The 20,455-nt window shown below is 41.8% G+C and overlaps 1 protein-coding gene across 1 annotated transcript in view; it reads right to left on the bottom strand.

Annotated features, from left to right (window-relative positions):
- Nucleotides 1–20,455, bottom strand: part of CDHR1 (cadherin related family member 1) — a 166,393-nt gene that overhangs the window by 52,140 nt on the left and 93,798 nt on the right. The window contains exons 11-13 of the mRNA XM_063435215.1: nt 15,510–15,713; nt 4,383–4,535; nt 3,788–3,952 (exon numbers count right to left, since the gene is read on the bottom strand). Coding sequence (XP_063291285.1) covers nt 3,788–3,952; nt 4,383–4,535; nt 15,510–15,713 — 522 coding nt within the window. The remainder of the gene's footprint in view (nt 1–3,787; nt 3,953–4,382; nt 4,536–15,509; nt 15,714–20,455) is intronic.

Raw genomic sequence — 20,455 nt, 5'->3', positions numbered from 1 at the left:
AGTCCTTAATAACTATGTACCAACAGCCATAATGGAGACCTGTGCTATTTATACAAAGTATCAATTAATATGGATAAATGTACATAAATGGTCCAGTAAAAAGTGGCGCTACAATATTGTTCAAATAAAATATTAAAAAAGATGTAATAAAATATTGTGCAAAGAAGAAAAGCAGCACCTTAAGTGCAAAAGCCCTTAAATACACTCTTCGAAACTCAAATAACGAATAAGGTGCAATAAGGATTATATATACAAATACATAAAGTGTTTATGTGCATAAGCTCTTACTGTTGTGCACACATTTGCCAAAGTGCATAAAGTGAAAAAATGTAAAACACTTACAACAACATGTAGTTAAAATTGCAGGTAGCTTTGTATCATCTAAGTTAACACTCAAAAAAACACATAAAAATAACATAGTGTGATCCTATTTTTAAATGAATGTAAGTGTAAAAATTTAAAAAAGCACTCACAAATAGAGAGCAGATAAGCCTGCTATAACTTTCAGTGCGTGTAGACCTCTCTTAGGGTCAAAGATGCTTAATTGCTTAATAATTCTTTTAATAGTGCTTAATAAGTCTTTATTCACAAAACACTTTAAAAGAACGTCCCCACTCCACCGAGGCATCTTTGACTCGAAGAGAGGTCTACACGCACTGAAATATTTACATTAGTAATTTACAGTATTTTTACATTAGTAATTTACAGTAGTAATTCTTTATTCACATAACACTTTTAAAGTGTTATGTGAATAAAGAATTACTACTGAATCCCTGGTTGGCGTCCTCTCCTGCATCTTTGACCCTAAGAGAGGTCTACACACTCTGAAAGTTAGAGCAAGCTTATCTGCTCTCTATTTGTGAGTGCTTCTTTACATTTTTACACTTACATTCATTTAAAAAAGGATCACACTGAGGGCGGGGTCGAACCGACATGCTGACCGGTCCCATGCAGGAGAAACTCTGGAGAAATCTGACCTCTTAAGCTACACTTTAGCTTGTGACCCCAAAACAAACTCACGAGATACCCACACGGCTGCGGCAGAGGTAGCAGACCCAGAGATCGGATTTTTCGGACCCCCTGGAGGCAGTACGAGGCTTTGGAGGCTGCGGCCTACTCGGGAGAGGAGCGAGGTGGACGGCCGCCACCATGCCTCCCTTTCCAGCTGCCACACGCTGACTTCTTGAGTCGCTTGCCGGTCCCGGTCCCCACTGGGGAGAGCTCAAACTATGAGGAGCTTAAGGCGCCCGGAACACCCAATGCCTACCTTGCAAAATGGCGGTGACTAAGGGGACTTCACCAACTGCTCCTGCACCACGGAGCCCACAAGAGCCCTGGTCCCACCATTGAAACTGGCAGAGAACCTCACAGCGTGTCTAACGACAAATCAAGAAGGGGAGTGAGGGCAATCTACCGAGTACCATCTCCAAATCCCGAATACTACACCAAGACGCTGGCCCTCGTGGAGCACCCAAGATGGCGGCTCGGAAGCCAGGGCATGCAGAGAAGCATGAGCCCAGCAATGTGGATTACACCCTCCACACTGGGAGAGAGGGGAAGCCGAACCAGGCATGAAGAATGGTGGCCTCCCATCTACAGGCATTGGCTGAAAGAAATACATGGAACTGCCAAGCGGTGGTACTAGATGCCAGCACGTTATAATCCTGATGCCAACCTTGCAGGCAGTGTGTATGACTAAAGTTTTCTCTTAGGTTTGGCCTGTTGCCATCTCTTTATTTCTCCACCATGGACTGCATATCTGACCCAACTAGCCTTTTCTCTAGAAATTGTCACCAAGGATGCTTACTATTACCCATTTACCCCTGACAGGTAAAATGAGACAGCCTAGCTTACCACTCCGACAACACATGAGACCCACTTTTGTTTATCAGCCATTCTTAACTACCCAGTGGTACTACTGTTAATAGCATGGTCAGCCTGCACAGTATGACTTTTCCTCATTTCTCACTTATATCACTACATACTTGATAACTGTCCTCTCATATTAAGACCACTCATACAGTCAATCCACGTAAAAAGTTTTGAAAATCCTAATTATTTCATGCCTAACACCCTTATAATGCTTGTTTTAATATTTTGTATCTACGATGAATCTACAAAAAAAAAATGGTGCCGTTATCTATTGCCATGCAACTGCTCAATATGTATTGTTTTACTAGCTTGTACTTGCTATCATGGCAACTCAAGCCTGTATGTATGGACTCAGCAGTCTGTATGTGTGTATGGACTCAGCAGTCTGTCTGTGTGTATGGATTCAGCAGTCTGTCTGTGTGTATGGACTCAGCAGTCTGTCTGTGTGTATGGACTCAGCAGTCTGTCTGTGTGTATGGACTCAGCAGTCTGTCTGTGTGTATAGACTCAGCAGTCTGTCTGTGTGTATAGACTCAGCAGTCTGTCTGTGTGTATAGACTCAGCAGTCTGTCTGTGTGTATAGACTCAGCAGTCTGTCTGTGTGTATAGACTCAGCAGTCTGTCTGTGTGTATAGACTCAGCAGTCTGTCTGTGTGTATAGACTCAGCAGTCTGTCTGTGTGTATAGACTCAGTAGTCTGTCTGTGTGTGTGTATGGACTCAGCAGTCTGTATGTGTGTATGGACTCAGCAATCTGTGTGTGTGTGTGTGGTCAGAAGTCTGTGTCTCTGTGTGTGCAAGGACTCAACAGTCTGTGTGTGTGTGTGTGTGTGTGTGTGTGTATGGACTATATCAAGGGAAATGTGTTTGTTTTTTAATAATCCTTGGTGGAAAATAATGTATTCTCCACCAGGGATTATAAAAAAAACAAAAATAAACCAACACATTGTGTCAGAGGCGGGGCTTAACATGCGGCAGGGGCGGGGTCAAACTGCGGTGAGGGCGGGGTTAAATGTGCCCCCCCTACTTTTGTCCCAGGCCCACCATGTGCCCCCCCTAAAAATGAATCCTAGAGACGCCACTGACACTGACATCAGGCAATGCTTCTTGTGAAAAGCAAACCCAGAACTGGTGTGTGTTTTTTAGAGGGCATGGCAGCTGTAACCAACACCTCCAATCTCATCTCATTGATTGGACTCCAGTTGGCTGACATCTCACTCCAATTAGCTCTTGGAGATGTCATTAGTCTAGGGGTTCACATACTTTTCCCACCTGCACTGTGAATGTTTACATGGTGTGTTCAATAAAAACATGGCGACATTTCATTATTTGTGTGTTATTAGTTTAAGCAGACTCTGATTGTCTATCGTTGTGACTTAGATGATGATCAGATCACATTTTATGACCAATTTGTGCAGAAATCCTTATCATTCCAAAGGGTTCACATACTTTTTCTTGCAACTGTATATATATCACACTATGTTCTTTTTCTGTGTTTTTTATCTTTGAGTGTTAACTCAGATGATACAAAGCTGCCTGCAATTTTAACTACATATTGTAAGTATTTTATATTTTTTCACTTTATGCACTTTGACAAAGGTGTGCACAACACTAATAATGTATGCACATAAACACTTTATATATTTGTATGCATTTTAAATATTACAATATTTTACACAATTAATATGGATAAGTTAAGTGAAATTGATGTCTAAAGAACATTGATGCAAATCATAATTATATTAAAAGTGTATTACTTTCCCAAACTCTATATAACAATGAATGAGACTCAATTGGTATTCCTGCAGTAGATCATAAAATTCTTCTGATCTCTAACCATTTCCAGGAAAGAATTTCTCTTTCTATAATGGCACCTGACAAGGTCACAGGTGAAAGTCAAAAGAACTTGTACTTACTGTCACAGCTACAACGTTAGAGCCCCCGGGAGAGTTTTCAGGAATCCTGGCAATGTAATACTCTGATGAGAACTTTGGGACGTTGTCATTGATGTCAAGAAGATGAATGGTTATATCAGCTGTTGAACTAAATTTTTCAGGTGTGTTAACTTCTATGGCAAGAAGCTGCGAGAAGACAAAAAGGCGAGAAATTCATTTAAGTGCTACTAAATTACTAAATTCTGCTTAAAGTTGAGAGTTTCTCATACATTATGTGTTTAGATATTTGCATTCAAAATAGTTTTATTACATTTGGAAATAGGCATTATTAATTTTACTGGGTAATTGGAGTTATTACTTAATATTTATCTTATGATTATTGTGCGGTCCATTTTTATTTTGGTGAACCAATCAAGTGTATGTCTATCTTTTTTTAAGAGGCAGGCAAGCTAAATGGTCACAAAGAAAAAATGCATAATGAAATGCACTTATGCTTTCATTAGGGTATACCTAATAAACAGTTATTTTTATTTATTTTGTATTTGGGCAGTGGCGTGTCTCCACATGTACATTCTATCATCTGAAATATAGAAAAAGATTTCATTAAAAAATGTACCTTAAACACAAGAAAGTGAAATTTTTCATAATCTATTCCAGCAGAATTTTCCACTATGATGGTTACTTGAGCTTCATTTAACACAGTTTGAGGCACAACGCGCAAGATTCCTCCTGGTCCAACCAGACGTAGATTGAATTTAGCATTTGCTCCCTGTAAATAGTAAATTAAATATCAAACAAAAATGGCAGATGGTTTATCTGATTACAAATGCACATGGTTTATGCTAATCCTTGGCTATGTCTTGAAAAATCTATTTGACATGCAAGTTATTAACTTTTGTGGCTATACCTTCATATCATCTTCAGCTGTCATGGGCCATATTGGCACCAATGACAAAGTGAGAGGAAGATGGAAGGCCTTAAACAATGAGTTCAGGGAATTAGGAAAAGGACTCCAAGGTGGTATTTTCGGAGATATTACCTGTGCCACTCACTAGAGTGCAAAGGCAGCGGGAGATTAGGGATGTTAATATGTGATTGGAGTTGTGGTATAAGAAGGAGGATTTTGGCATTTAAAAGCAATATGCTGATTCTGCACCTGGGTGCAACCTGTCTAGTCGTGATGGATTGCACCTAAACAGAAGAGGAACTGCTGTGCCGGGGGACAGGATGACTTGAAGGTTGGAGGAGATTTTAAACTAGTGTGGGGGGGAGGGGCAGGGAAAAATCAGTGAATTTGTGTTTTTCATTGCGTGTATGTGTGTGACTGTAAGTGTGTATCTGCCAATGTGTGTCTGTCAATTAATGTGTGTCAAATCTGTGTGTCTGACTGTCAGCGACGTCTGTGTGTCTGTCATTGTGTGTGTATGTCAGTGAATGTGTGTGCCAGAGTGTGTGCTTAAAGGGACACTATAGGAGCCCAGACCACTTCAGCTCACTGAAGTAGTCTGGGTGCAGTGTACCAATCTATTTAACCCTGCAAGTGTAATTATTGCAGTTTCACAGAAACTGCAATAATTATCTTGAGGGGTTAACTCCACCTCTAGTGACTGTCTACCAGACAGCCACTAGAGGGACTTCAGGGTGGCTAGGCGACCAAAGTCGCCTAACTGATGCTGGGCGTCCTCATGCTGTGCATGAGGAAATCAGGCGTCTGCTAAATCCACACAGGAAAGAATTGATACGATGCTTTCCTATGGTGAAGCTTAATGCAACGCAGAGGAGAAGCTTGACGCAGCGCAGAGGGACATCGGCACTGGATTAAGGTAAGTGACCAAAGGAGTTTTAACCATCTAATTGCCGAGGGGGGCGCTTCAGGAAACTATAGTGCCAGGGAAACCGCTTTGCTTCCCTGGAACTATAGTTTCCCTTTAAAAGTAGTAGGAAAAGGTATAGTTTAAAGAGGAAGAGGTGCGGCCTTGACAGGAAGGGGTAGGGTAAATTTAGATTAGGGGGGTGCCCAGGTTTAGTCATGCCTAGGGCAGCGCAAAACTAAAATACACCACTGGGGATGGTGGGGGTTGGGGGGAGTCTACCAAATGAATATAGAACAGATAGGATGTGGGATTTAGCAAAAGACAAGGGGATGCAGACAGTGAAAGGGGCAAGATCAGAAGAGGTATGTAATAAAACATTACATACAGTTGCAGTGTCTTATGACAATATTAAATGTATGCGTATTAATGCAAGGAGCCTAAATACAATATGATATAATAGGCATAACAGAAATGTGGTGGGATAAGACACATGACTGGGCAATTAACTTAAACGGTTACACATTACTTAGGGAGGATAGAAAAAATAGAAAAGCCAGAGGGGTATATTTGTACGTCAACCTTGAGTTAAAGCTAAATATTTAGCAAATGGTATGTGATAAGGGGAATTGGGAAATATGGAAGCCTTTAAGTAGATATCTGCGTATGGTAAATGAAGGGAAATCAATTATTGGCAGGGCCGGCGCCACCTGTAAGGCGACCTAGGCAGCCGCCTAGGGCGCAACTTACCAGGGGGCGCCGGATCCCTGTCCCCGCTGTGGCTCCTCATGCTGCGCTGCCTGAGCGCTTTAGCAAGCCCCAGGCGGCGCAGCACTGCTGCATGGAGGGCGGCCGGGTTTATGACCGGCAGGAGGGAAGCGCAGAGCGCTCCCTCCTGCCGGTCTCTCCATGTAGCGTGGCCGGGCGGCGCGGAACGCGAGACAGGAACCTTTGTTTCCTGTACCCGGCCGCCGGCGGAATGACAGGAAGTGCTCACTCAGTGAGCATTTCCTGTCATTCCGCCGGTGGCCGGGTACAGGAAACAATGGTTCCTGTCTCGCGTTCCGCGCCGCCCGGCCACGCTACATGGGCAGGAGGGAAGGGTAAGGACCACTAAGGGGGGGAAGGGGGGGGGGGGTTAAGGACCACTAAGGGAGGGGGGTTAAGGACCACTAAGGGAGAGAGGGGGGTTAAGGACCACTAAGGGAGGGGGGGGGTTAAGGACTACTAAGGGAGGGGGGGTTAAGGACCACTAAGGGAGAGAGGGGGGTTAAGGACCACTAAGGGAGAGGGTGGGGGGTTAAGGACCACTAAGGGAGAGGGGGGGGGTTAAGGACCACTAAGGGAGAGGGGGGGTTAAGGACCACTAAGGGAGAGGGGGGGTTAAGGACCACTAAGGGAGAGGGGGGTATAAGGACCACTAAAGGGGGGGGGGGTGGTGGTGGTATAAGGACCACTAAGGGAGGGGGGGTTAATGACCACTAAGGGAGGGGGGGTTAAGGACCACTAAGGGAGGGGGGGGGGGTTAAGGACTACTAAGGGAGGGGGGGTTAAGGACCACTAAGGGAGAGAGGGGGGTTAAGGACCACTAAGGGAGAGGGGGGGGGGGTTAAGGACCACTAAGGGAGAGGGGGGGGGTTAAGGACCACTAAGGGAGAGGGGGGGTTAAGGACCACTAAGGGAGAGGGGGGGGGTTAAGGACCACTAAGGGAGAGGGGGGTATAAGGACCACTAAAGGGGGGGGGGTGGTGGTGGTATAAGGACCACTAAGGGAGGGAGGGGGTATAAGGACCACTAAGGGAGGGGGGGGTATAAGGACCACTAAGGGAGGGGGGGTATAAGGACCACTAAGGGAGGGGGGGGTATAAGGACCACTAAGGGAGGGGGGTATAAGGACCACTAAGGGAGGGGGGGTATAAGGACCACTAAGGGAGGGGGGGGTATAAGGACCACTAAGGGAGGGGGGTATAAGGACCACTAAGGGAGGGGGGTATAAGGACCACTAAGGGAGGGGGGGGTATAAGGACCACTAAGGGAGGGAGGGTATAAGGACCACTAAGGGAGGGGGGGTATAAGGACCACTAAGGGAGGGGGGGGGTATAAGGACCACTAAGGGAGGGGGGGTATAAGGACCACTAAGGGAGGGGGGGTATAAGGACCACTAAGGGGGGGGTATAAGGACCACTAAGGGAGGGGGGGTATAAGGACCACTAAGGGAGGGGGGGGTATAAGGACCACTAAGGGAGGGGGGGGTATAAGGACCACTAAGGAGGGGTATAAGGACCACTAAGGGGGGGGGATATAAGGACCACTAAGGGAGGGGGGGTATAAGGACCACTAAGGGGGGGGTATAAGGACCACTAAGGGAGGGGGGTATAAGGACCACTAAGGGAGGGGGGGCTATAAGGACCACTAAGGGAGGGGGGGCTATAAGGACCACTAAGGGAGGGGGGGCTATAAGGACCACTAAGGGAGGGGGGTATAAGGACCACTAAGGATGGGGGGGTATAAGGACCACTAAGGGAGGGGAGGTTATAAGGACCACTAAGGGGGGGGGTATAAGGACCACTAAGGGAGGGGGGGTATAAGGACCACTATGGGAGGGAGGGGGGGATAAGGACCACTATGGGAGGGAGGGGGGGATAAGGACCACTATGGGAGGGAGGGGGGGATAAGGACCACTATGGGAGGGAGGGGGGATAAGGAGCACTATGGGAGGGAGGGGGGATAAGGAGTACTATGGGAGGGAGGGGGGGGGATAAGGAGCACTATGGGAGGGAGGGGGGGATAAGGACCACTATGGGAGGGAGGGCGGGTAAGGACCACTAGGGGAGGGGGGGATAAGGACCACTAGGGGAGGGGGGGATAAGGACCACTAGGGGAGGGGGGATAAGGACCACTAGGGGAGGGGGGATAAGGACCACTAGGGGAGGGGGATAAGGACCACTAGGGGAGGGAGGGAGGGGGGATAAGAACCACTATGGGAGGTTGGGGGGGATAAGGACCACTAGGGGAGGGGGGATAAGGACCACTAAGGGGGGGAAGGACCACCAAAGGGGGGTAAGGAGGGAGGACTACTAAGGAGAGGGGAGGAGGGTGATTACCACTAAGGGGGTGGGGGGAGTAGGGGAATGTCTACTAAGGGGTTTGGGAGAGGGAGGACCACTAAGGGGTTTGGGAGAGGGAGGACCACTAAGGGGGGAGGGGGGAGTGAGAAGACCACCAAGGGGGACTGCAGAGGGACAGGGGGCCAAGGGAGAGCACTAAGTGACAGAAGGAGAGAACACGGAGGGACAGAAGGGAAGGGGAAATCAATAATTGAGGGGAGAGCACTATGAATTTTTTTTTTTAAAAAAAGAAAGCTGTTCCCATCTCAGTCCCTATCCTACCCCACAAACCCTCTATTTTACACTACACACATACACAATGCATCCCCCCCACACACACACAGAAACATACAATGCATTCCTACTCACACACAGACACACCCGAAACACACAATTCATCCCTTATGTTCTCTTACATAATTAATGCACCCCTTACAGACACACACTGCATTCAATTACATACACAGAAACAAACCTTGCACCCCTTACACACACACACACACACAGAAACATACAATGCATTCCTTACACGCAAACACACACTACATCCCCTATAAACACACTACATCCCTTACACAAATTGCACACATAAAACATCCCCAACTCATGGATGGGCCATGTAGGTGGATTTATGGGTGGGCATTGTAGGCGTATGCCCCCTGGGGGCCCAGACCTTGAGCTGTGTAAGGGGCCCTAAAAAATGGAGCTGCTTCCTGTTCGTTAATTGTTGTGAGCACTGTTAAAAACAGTCTCCAGAGAGCCTCTTCTACATCAGACCTGTGGAGCCAGACTGAGCCCATCATCAGCCTCTTGTCCTCATCTGGTGGTAAGTAGGAAATCCAATATATTATTAGTGGCACTAATCTCTAATTTACCTCACATTAAATGGATACTATAGTCACCAGAAGCACTACAGCATAATGTAGTGGTTCTGGTGTCTATAGCCTGTGCCTGTAGGCTTTTTAATGTAAACACACTGTCTTTTCAGATAAGACACTTTGTGAAGACTGGCGTTGGCCCATATGGCAGAGCATATGGGCGGGGCATTGTGATGTCACATGGTGGGCTGGACATATGGGGGGGCGGCAAAAATTTTTTTGCCTAGGGCGGCAAAAATCCTTGCACCGGCCCTGATTATTGGTTGGACTATACTACACACCACAACATAAATTGGGACACAGGGACTGGTAGTACAGCAAGAGGTTTTGAATGCGTTAAATGTCACGTCAAAACAGGAAGAAGCAAAAACTAGCACCAACTAGAAAGGATGCTTGTCTGGATCTAGTTATAACAAACAATTTTGATCTTTTGTTAAACATTTAAGTAAGGGGCACTTGGGAAATAGTGATCACAATATGGTCTCTTCAAATAAACTCCAAAAACAAATGCACATGGTTTATGCTAAGACATATACTTTTGAAAAGACTAAATTCAATAAAATAAGGGCAGTTTTACAACATATTGACTGGCATAAACTCTTTTGTGAAAAAAGCATGGAGGACAAATGGAATATCTTTAAACAAATAGTAGAATAGTACACTTCTCAGTATGTATCACTGGGTAATACATATAAAGGAAACAAATTTAAACTATTGTTGCTTAGTAAGAAAGTAAATCAAGAAAAAAAAAGAATAAGAAAACGCTATTTTAAATCATTTCAATCGGATAAACAGAGGCGCTCTATATAAGAAAGGCAATACCTGCAAAAAGGCAACTAGATGGGCTAAACTAGAATTAAAAAAAAAGTTATAACAAAAGAGACCAATATTTCACCCCAAATGTCTTTTTTTAAGTATATAAATCCTAAAAAAAAAAATAAAGTGTAGATTCACTGAAATTAGAGATCGGTGTGTTAGTAAATGACTATCAGTAAAAGGAAGACATTTTTGGATGACTCAAGACATGGTAATGGAGCATTTAATGAAAGAACCAGGACCAGATAATGTTCACCTACAACTACTTAAGGAGCTAAGTGTGGAAATATTTGACCTTCTGTTTTTAAGCAAATGTCTGTATTTAAAGGATCATTATAGAGTCAGGAGCACAAACATGTATTCCTGACCCTATAGTGTTAAAACCATCATCTGCCCACCCTGGCCCCCTCATGCCTCCATAAATATAGCAAAATCTTACTGTATTCAAGCCTGAAGCTGTAACTCTGCATGCTGTTTGCCCCAGAAAAACAAGCCGTCTGCTAACATCATCAGAAGTAGTAGCCTGGTCCAATCACAGTGCTGCTCCATAGAATTGGCTGAGACTGACAAGGAGGCAGATCAGGGGCAGAGCCAGCATGATTCAAGCAAAGCCTTGGCCAATCAATGGATCTCTATGCAGAAAGTTCAGTGTCTGCATGCAGAGGGAGGAGATACTTAATGTTTGGGTGCATTTTAGGCAGCCATGATCCAGGAAGGATCTCTTGCAGCCATCTGATGAGTGGCCAGTGAAGTTATCACTAGGCTGTAATGTAAACACTGCATTTTCTCTGAAAAGACAGTGTTTACAGCAAAAAGCCTGAAGGTAGTGATTCTACTCACCAGAACAAATTCAATAAGCTGTAGTTGTTCTGGTGACTATAGTGTCCCTTAATCTCTCAGCAATCGTACTTGATGATTGGAAAAAGTCAGATGTGGTTCCAATATTCAAAAAAGGTTCAAAATCTCTTTGCCCGGAAATTATAGACCTGCGAGCTTAAAGTTCTGGAACCACTTGTATCCAACCTATTCAGAAATGATCTTGAAATTGTTATTGAAAGTCATATGTCAGTATTTGCAGGTGACACAAAACTAGGTACGGTAATAGGTGAGTAGAATATTACTTTGCAGCAAAATGATTTATATAATTTAGGGGGACTAGGCACTCAATGGCAGATGAAATTTAATGTAGGCGATTGCAAAGTTATGAACTTTGGAGTGAAGAATGCACTAGCAACCTACACCCTAAATAGTAGGGAGTTATGGCAAACAACACATGGAAAGAGTTTGGGAATGGCTATAGTCAACAAACTAGGTAACAATATGCAATGTCATGAGGCAGCTGCTAAGGCCAGTAAGGTATTCCCGTGCATAAAAGGGGCATTAACACCTTAACGACACATGACGGAAATATTCCATCATGATTCCCTTTTATTTCTGAAGTTGTGTCCTTAAGGGGTTAATTCTCGGGACAAAAATATAAATTTTATAAATCAATGATAAGACATGGACATGGAGTACAATTTTGGGCACCTGTTCTAAAGGATACTATTAAGGCACTTGAAGGCACAGAGGCAGGTTTTAAATTATTAAGGGGAATGGAAAATGTTAGTTAAGAAGAAAGATTAGAACATTGTAATCTGCTTAGTTTAGAAAAATGGTGCCTCAATGGGGATATACCGTATTTATTCGAGTATAACGCGCACACGTGTATAACGCGCACCCCTAATTTTCGATTAAAAATCGGTATAAAATTTTATACCGATTTTTAATCTAAAATTAGGGTGCTTGTTATACTCGAATAAATATTCGAGTGGGTGCTCGATAATACCGACCGCCGGGCTCATTACAAGCCCGGCGGTCCTGGGGGGGTGTGCAGCAAGCATTTACTCACCTCCGTGCAGCTCCTCCAGCTTCCCAGTGTACATCTCGCGAGACCCGCGGCCAGCTCTGACGACGTCAGAGCGTCAGAGCTGGCCGCGGGTCTCGCGAGAGTTACACTGGGAAGCTGGAGGAGCTGCACGGAGGTGAGTAAATGCTTGCTGCCCACCCCCCAGGACCGCCGGGCTTGTAATGAGCCCGGCGGTCCTGGAAGGTATATTTATTCGAGTATAACGCGCACCCTTAATTTTAAATTAAAAATCGGTTTAAAAAAATGCGCGTTATACTCGAATAAATACGGTAATAACATTATATAAACATTCGGGGCCAATACAAATACATTGTCTGGAAATCTTTTCATAAATAGGACTATACATTGCACACTGGTTTATAAATAGGACTGTACAAAGGATGCAAGGTCTAAAACAAAGGAAATTATTCTTTACATTAGGAACAATAAAGATGTGAAATTCTCTGCCTGAAGAGGTGGTTTAATCAGACTGTGCAGATTTTCAAACAGATATTCAGGGATATATATAAATTTAATATGTAGGGCAAAAGCTTCTTCATCCAAGGAGAAATCTGTATGCCATTCTGGAGTTGGGATGGATTTTTTTCATAGTCTGTTGCAAAATTGGAAAGCACTGCAGACTGGTTATTTTGCCTTTTTTGGATCAACAGCAAAAACAGATATAAGAAAGGCTAATCTTGATGGTCACGAATATTTATTTTTTTAACGTATGGAACTATTTAACTTGGCCAGGTTGCCTTTTTTAACCTATATTTTTTTCCCATGCTGTCCTGAGTTCTTGGGCCTTCTTATGTAATTCTTCCTAAATATGGACTACTCTAACTCCAAAAGACAACACTACTACAAGACTGCTTTTGTTTAGTGGGAAGTAGGGGACCCACCTCATACTTCCCCCTAATCTAAAATGTAATATTCAAGACAGGTGTATAAATACTTTGATTTGTAAGATTTTCCGATATATATTTGTGTGTTACAAGTACATAACATTTGTACAAATAATGTGCTAAAATGTGTTTTTATTTGTTTAGTAGAAATATTGTTAATAAATGTGATGTGCAAGATGGATATATTAAATTGTTACCTAATTGGGGTGGTATGGCTCATTACAGCACATGAAGTGGAAATTTGCCTCTACAGGAAATATGCAGTTTGTGAGGTTACAGGCAATGGCGCAAATTACATTCCTTATTGCAACCCTTTGGCCAAGTGTGAAACTTTGCTCCCAAAAGGACATACAGGTTTACTTTTTTACAAACCTACTGACTTTCCTTGGGCACTTTTGATATGCTAACCGACAATTATGAATCAGGAGACAATTTCCCTGCTAAGAGTTCTAACCAAAAACAATAATAATCCAGGTAAACAAATTTGCCTCCAGTTATACATATTCTGAATGCTGAGGGTATTCCCTAAAATAGAAGTCCAAACATGCCCAGTGTACCTTAATTAATTTGGGGGAATTAGGTAAATCACATATTCCTTCTCACAGATGGGTCTTGTAAGGTGTCTTTTAAATGGACAATATTATGACAATTCCACGGATGTAAAAATAATTTGTGTGATAGGTCTACAGAATTAAATATGGACCTTGACCTAATTTTATATAAATGTGTGTTTAAATTGATTAAAGGTTAGAGGTCTAATCAACCTAGAATTCTTACAGTCATACCTACCCTAAACCATGTACCTCCTTTGTGGCCGGCTTGGAAACTCAAAATGCATAAAGTCTATGAAATGTTAACACACAATTGTGCTTATTGGGAGTCAGAATCACATGTTAAGCAAATTGCCATTTTCATTGCTGGAACTCCCCAGGAACAGGTGATAGAATTACAGTGCTAGAAAAGTGAATGATTTTGATTTTCTGTTAATTTTCTCCTGTTTTATTTTCAACTGTTTATTGGTGTAAATAATTTATCGTCTATTGTATATACGCACTTGTCTGTTGTTGTTTATAATAAGTTTTCATTTACTTTGTTCTGCCTTTGCCTGGTAAAGAATCATGTTACCTAAGAGACCTACTCAGTAGTATTTTTGATGGCATACATATTTTGCCATATTGAGTTTGTGGGCATAAAAGTTGTTTTGCTGAGTAACCTAAAGTGCCCCAGTTATAAATTGCATTGGTGGTGGCAGCTTTTATAGGTGTGTTTTTTTTTATCTTGATTATCATCAAAGTGCAGAAAACTTGTGATTTTTAAACCATTCATCCCCCAAAGGAAGCCACGCGCACTCTTGGTGTAGTATGGTCCATGACACTTATCACACCTATATATTCCTTTTTTTCTAGTTTAAGTAGTAGAATTAATCCTTATTTGATTGGTGTCAAACAGAGCTTTAATTACACGCCTTATAACACTTTAAGACCTTTTTTGGCAGTGATAGACAATGTATTGGACTGTGTGTCTAGCAGATATTAAGGTGTTGCATCACTTAGGGGAGGGTAAGACAAAAATATACTTCATAAGAAGTGAGTTTGTGACACATGAGGGGTAAGAGGCTGGTTAAGAGGCACGCAGTGGTCTATGAGACACATTGGATGGTGAAAGATGGTTAGGATATACACAGGGGGTAGGTTAAGAGACAAAGGGAGTTAAGGGGTTAGGAGAGATAAACAAAGTATTTACAGTATTAACAGAGATTTAGAGGGAAAGAAGAAACATATGGGCTAAGGTTGAGTTCAGAGACACATATGGGGGGTTGGTTGGAGGCTCACATGGAGTTAAGAGGGGTTAGATGATAGACACAAGGTGGTGAAGGGGTTGCAGAGAGATATAATAGAGGGTGAAGCGATATACAACAGAAATGTATGATTTGGGGAGGAGTTGTCAACTGATAATATCTCGGGACTGCACTGCGACATTGAGTATTTGGAGAGCATGGTCCTTTCTTAAAATCTTGAGAAAGACCGTATGTGATTAAAAATATTGATAATTTTGCTGTTTAAGGGATTAAACATTTTTTTCTACTCTGATAATGCAGTAATTGTTTATTTTTGTTGCGATATGGAATATTTATATAATCCACGGACACCAAACCAATGCTTCCCTTTTATCACAGGGGCCAAAGAGAGGAGACATAGTAAACTAAAATAGTCAAATTACACTAAATGCAAGAAACTTACCATCAATGACTGATTTCTTTATGTGTAAAAATGGTAATTTCAATTTCAGCCTGTTATGGAAGTAGAGTGCATTTGCTTTAAGTTTGAATTCTACCCACCTGATCAGAATCATTGACAGTAATTTTAAGCCCTCTCAAGATCTCGCCCTCCGGAGGATGCTCATACATTGTAAGTTCAAATTGGTTCTGAGGACCATTTTCCCCATAGAAAGTTGGGGGATGGTTGTTGAGGTCAACTACTCTTATAGTGACAACTGTAAAAGCATGAGCTACCATATCATCTTCAGGGGTAATTTCGGACACCTGTTAGAGAAGCAAAGTACAGCATAAGTATGGGTTAACATTGCTAAATAAATGATTCAAGACTCCTAAATAATAAAGAACACAAGTAGTTATTCCTTAGAAAGGTGTAATGTATCAGCAAGATACAAACTTATAATTTCACAGTTATTAAAGTGTGAATTGTTTGAGATCTACTTTTAATTCACTTTGAATTCCTGACAATTCCCACTTAGTTAAAATATCATGATAGATAAACATTCTGCATGTTTCAAATATCAATACTATAAAAGAAAACTATGTCCAAAATACATATTTTTAGCGCATATAATTAATAGTTGGAAAAAATATATATATTTATTTATCAAAATGTACACAAATATTTCCAAAGCCCTAAAAATCTGTATTTTATTATCTGCACAACCAGTCTATACAGTTAATGATGATCCAAAAGACTTGTGCACTGTGGGATAATTTGTTTCCAAGGAACCACTTCTGCCGGGAAAAAAAATAAATATTTGCGACAGGCAAATTTCAGCCATATGGCAGTTCGGCAGAGTTTCAGTAATGAAGAAAGATGCAGGAAAACAAAAATCAAACAAACGAAAGAATGGGAAAGTGGGCCAATCAGTGTACTGTAAAGTATACCCAACACTTCCTGCCTTGTTGGTGAGAAGCATTACGGACAATCTCAGTTCTAAAGCGTCTGATAAAGATGGGTGTTTTTTTGGAGATTTAGGGTAGCATATAAAAAACAAAAAAAACAAAAAACATACTGAGGGGCTATAGTAGCTTAGGTGTCGTTTTTAAGTATTCAGTATTTGTTAAGTGTACATTAAAATGGTGACTTACTATATAATGTTATTGTGGGCTAAATATCAGGCTCAGCCAATCAAGTTATTTGGAATTTTCCCACGCTGTGTAATTTGGCTCATAACTCTCTGATTGGTTGCTCTCAATCAACCAGTCAGAGTGTTGTTATGAGTCAAATTACTCATAATTCCACGTGTGTGGGCTCAGGAGGGGGGCACTTTTTTTTTTGTTGTTTTTTGTTTTTAACAGTGAGCAGCCACAGGCTGTACCGCGAGTAGGGGCAGAATTTACTAATACTAAGTAATCTTTACTTAGTATTAGTAAATTTGACTGAAAGATCAATTTAGGTAGATAGCTCCCTAATACCCATTGTACAGAGCTACGGAATTTGATGGCGCTATATAAATAATAAAATAAAAATACCGTGGGAATTAGGGGTTATCTTCTAAGTGGCTGCAAGAGAACATATCCGAAGTGCTGAAGTTCTGAAGTCCCGAACTGAACCGAAGTGTCAAAGTCCCGAATTTCGGAATGCCGAACCGAACCGAATATTTTGCCCATGCACATCCCTACTTAAAGGTCAGCCTCTTACCTACAGACTGTGGACCTGGTCCCAGGAGTCCCGTAAAGAGGTGTGTGACTGCAGCAATCAATGGACAAGATATTAATTGTTACTTGAGAACTCTGCTGTGCTCTCTGCTGACTGTTTAGAAGTGTGTTCATTTGCCTACTACTTGTATGCAAATGAGGGCAACTAAATAAGTAGTACAATATATATATATATATATATATATATAAAACAAAAGATAATCTTGCACTCCTCCTGTATGAATGGTAAATGCCCGGTGCTTGTCAGCCAAAATTCAAAAAATTATATCCAAGATAGCACTCCAGGGACTTATATAAAATTTAACTTTTATTACCTTTCAGTAAAAACAGCGAACATCAACGTTTCAGCTTGATCTCCTCAAGCTTTCGTCAGGATACACTGTGCACAACACAAAACCCCACATATATAGCATATAATAAATTAGTTACTCACCACACCTGTGTTACCTCCGATCCCATGGACGCACGGACCGAGACTGACGCCGGCTGCCCGGAAACCGTCAGCAGCCATGCGACGTCGCGTTCAATGACGCGGCCAGGGGTCGTTACCATGGCGACCTATAAACATAGTGCCGAAACAGATATTTACAAACATAAATAAAAACAAAATCCACTCTAGCTTAATGAAGAATGTGACCTAATGCATATAGAGTCACAGGCTGAGAAAACAGACAAAACCAGTCCCACTCCACCTGCTGCAATTAGTTAAACATATTGGAGGTATTATACGAAATAAAGAGGGAACATCTGCTTAATATCGGACTGTTCAGTGTAGCCACTTTGCCTTCAAAAGTTTAATAACAGAAAAAAAGTAGTCTATATCAGAGGATCCCAGTACCTTTTGTACCATAGCGCTGCGCTATGGTACAAAAGGTACTGGGATCCTCTGATATAGACTACTTTTTTTCTGTTATTAAACTTTTGAAGGCAAAGTGGCTACACTGAACAGTCCGATATTAAGCAGATGTTCCCTCTTTATTTCGTATAATACCTCCAATATGTTTAACTAATTGCAGCAGGTGGAGTGGGACTGGTTTTGTCTGTTTTCTCAGCCTGTGACTCTATATGCATTAGGTCACATTCTTCATTAAGCTAGAGTGGATTTTGTTTTTATTTATGTTTGTAAATATCTGTTTCGGCACTATGTTTATAGGTCGCCATGGTAACGACCCCTGGCCGCGTCATTGAACGCGACGTCGCATGGCTGCTGACGGTTTCCGGGCAGCCGGCGTCAGTCTCGGTCCGTGCGTCCATGGGATCGGAGGTAACACAGGTGTGGTGAGTAACTAATTTATTATATGCTATATATGTGGGGTTTTGTGTTGTGCACAGTGTATCCTGACGAAAGCTTGAGGAGATCAAGCTGAAACGTTGATGTTCGCTGTTTTTACTGAAAGGTAATAAAAGTTAAATTTTATATAAGTCCCTGGAGTGCTATCTTGGATATAATTTTTTATATATATATATATATATATATAAAATTGCTTTTTATTGTGTTAAAAAATTATATTGGTATTATAGTGTGCATTGCATATTTACTAATGTTTTTATTGAAGTGTCACAGCAATCTAAATGTTATGAGCATATGGGCTAGTCTAGAGTAAAAATAAAGAATGGTATGTTAGTTACTTTTGGAACTGTGTGTCTTGTGTGGATTTTAAGGGATCTCAGTAACAGAGTCTTTGGACCTGTTGGCTGGCTGCCTGATCCCTCTAACCCTGGAATAAATCATGAGTACTAGGCCTGAAAGCCCCAAGTGCATTTGTAAAGGCAAACAACAATCACTATAAGCAGAGGAATAGGCAGAGGGGACGATACCTGCCTGGAAGAAGAGTCTGGCCAGGTGGAAGAGCTCTGGAGAGACCTCAGTCAAGCTTCGGCGACTGAGGCTGAAGCATTCCAGGCTTCCTCCCCAACGGCTAGGAAGTGGATTGGGTGGAGGTACTCGTTCGGAGTAAAGGAGCTCAGTCACAAATTTTGAGACTAGATAATTCATTGTATATTACATTTGGGGAATCCACTTGAAGCATTCATTGTGTTGAACTATTTTAGTTGTTTTTGTTTGATTTGTTCATTATTATCATTTTATTATCATTGAAAACAACTGAAAGTCTGTACATTTTGACAATAAACCTGATTTTCAATGGGAGTTAAATCATTTTGATTGCAACTGTAGGACTCTATTCCATACATACATATTGTTAAACTATCCTTCTGTGCTTTCTGCCATTGAAGTATGCTGTAGTATCTCTTAAACAAGGGTGGTAGGTCTCTTTGTTTTCACTGATTATTTCCACATTGCAAGAATAAGGACTGCTTAATAAAACTGTCAGAATGTCTTCATATTAAATGGTTAATCATTACCATCACCATTCTTGCTTATTTAAAGCAGTGTCTATAGTTAATTAAGGCTTTATTATTAAAGGGATTCTATAGTGCCTTGGCGCTGGGTCAGGCTACACCCACGCTCCTCCCCCAACGGCTGCCGGCAATGGCCACGCACTCACTCAATGCTTTCCTATGGGAATTCCGGCGACGAAGGGGGTCTGCATGCATAGCGTGAGGACGTTCAGCATTGTTTAGATGACCAAAAGTCGTCTAAGAAACCGGAAGTCCCTCTAGAGGAGGACTTAACGCTGCTAGGTAATTATAATATTGCATTATTGAAGTGATCTGGGTGCCTACAGTGTCCCTCTAAGTTCCAAAAAAACTATTGCGTAACCTTTCTCAATGTTGAAATATTTATATTTAATTTGGTTTAATCATTTAATCATTCTGCAAAGCTATGTAATATAGCTGATTTTATGGGATCGTGTGCTTCTATTTATTAACCCCTTAAGACCGCAGCCAAATGTACAAGTTGGTATTCAAAAAAAATGTAAAGAAACCACAGAATTTTACTATATGTCTGTTCAACAATAATTTACCTCTTTCATACTAAGTGCACCCACACTATTATTATGTATCATTTTGTTCAGGGGAAACAGAGCTTTCATTTCATATCAAACATTCATATATGGAACTCCATTTTATATGAATAAAATCTAAAAAAACCAAACATTTAAGAAATCTTTTTCAATTTCAGCATGGCAATTTAACTGTTAATGTCAGAATACTGTTCGGTTCTCCTGCAATAACACATACATATTTGTATTCAGAAATGTCTCACGAGTAAAACAGTACCCCCCATGTATATGTTTTATGGGGTTTTGGAAAGTTCCAGGGTCAAATATACGGCTTGTCCATTATTTTATTTTCTACATAGAAATTTGACAGATTGGTTTGAGTGGCCGAGGTTGCCTTTGAGACCGTATGGCAGCCCAGAAATGAAAATTACCCCCATC

The sequence above is a fragment of the Pelobates fuscus genome, chromosome 10, assembly GCF_036172605.1.
Source record: "Pelobates fuscus isolate aPelFus1 chromosome 10, aPelFus1.pri, whole genome shotgun sequence".
Taxonomy (NCBI): Eukaryota; Metazoa; Chordata; class Amphibia; order Anura; family Pelobatidae; genus Pelobates; species Pelobates fuscus.
Note: the sequence above shows the minus strand (reverse complement) of the source record. Positions and strands in the feature narration are given on the sequence as shown.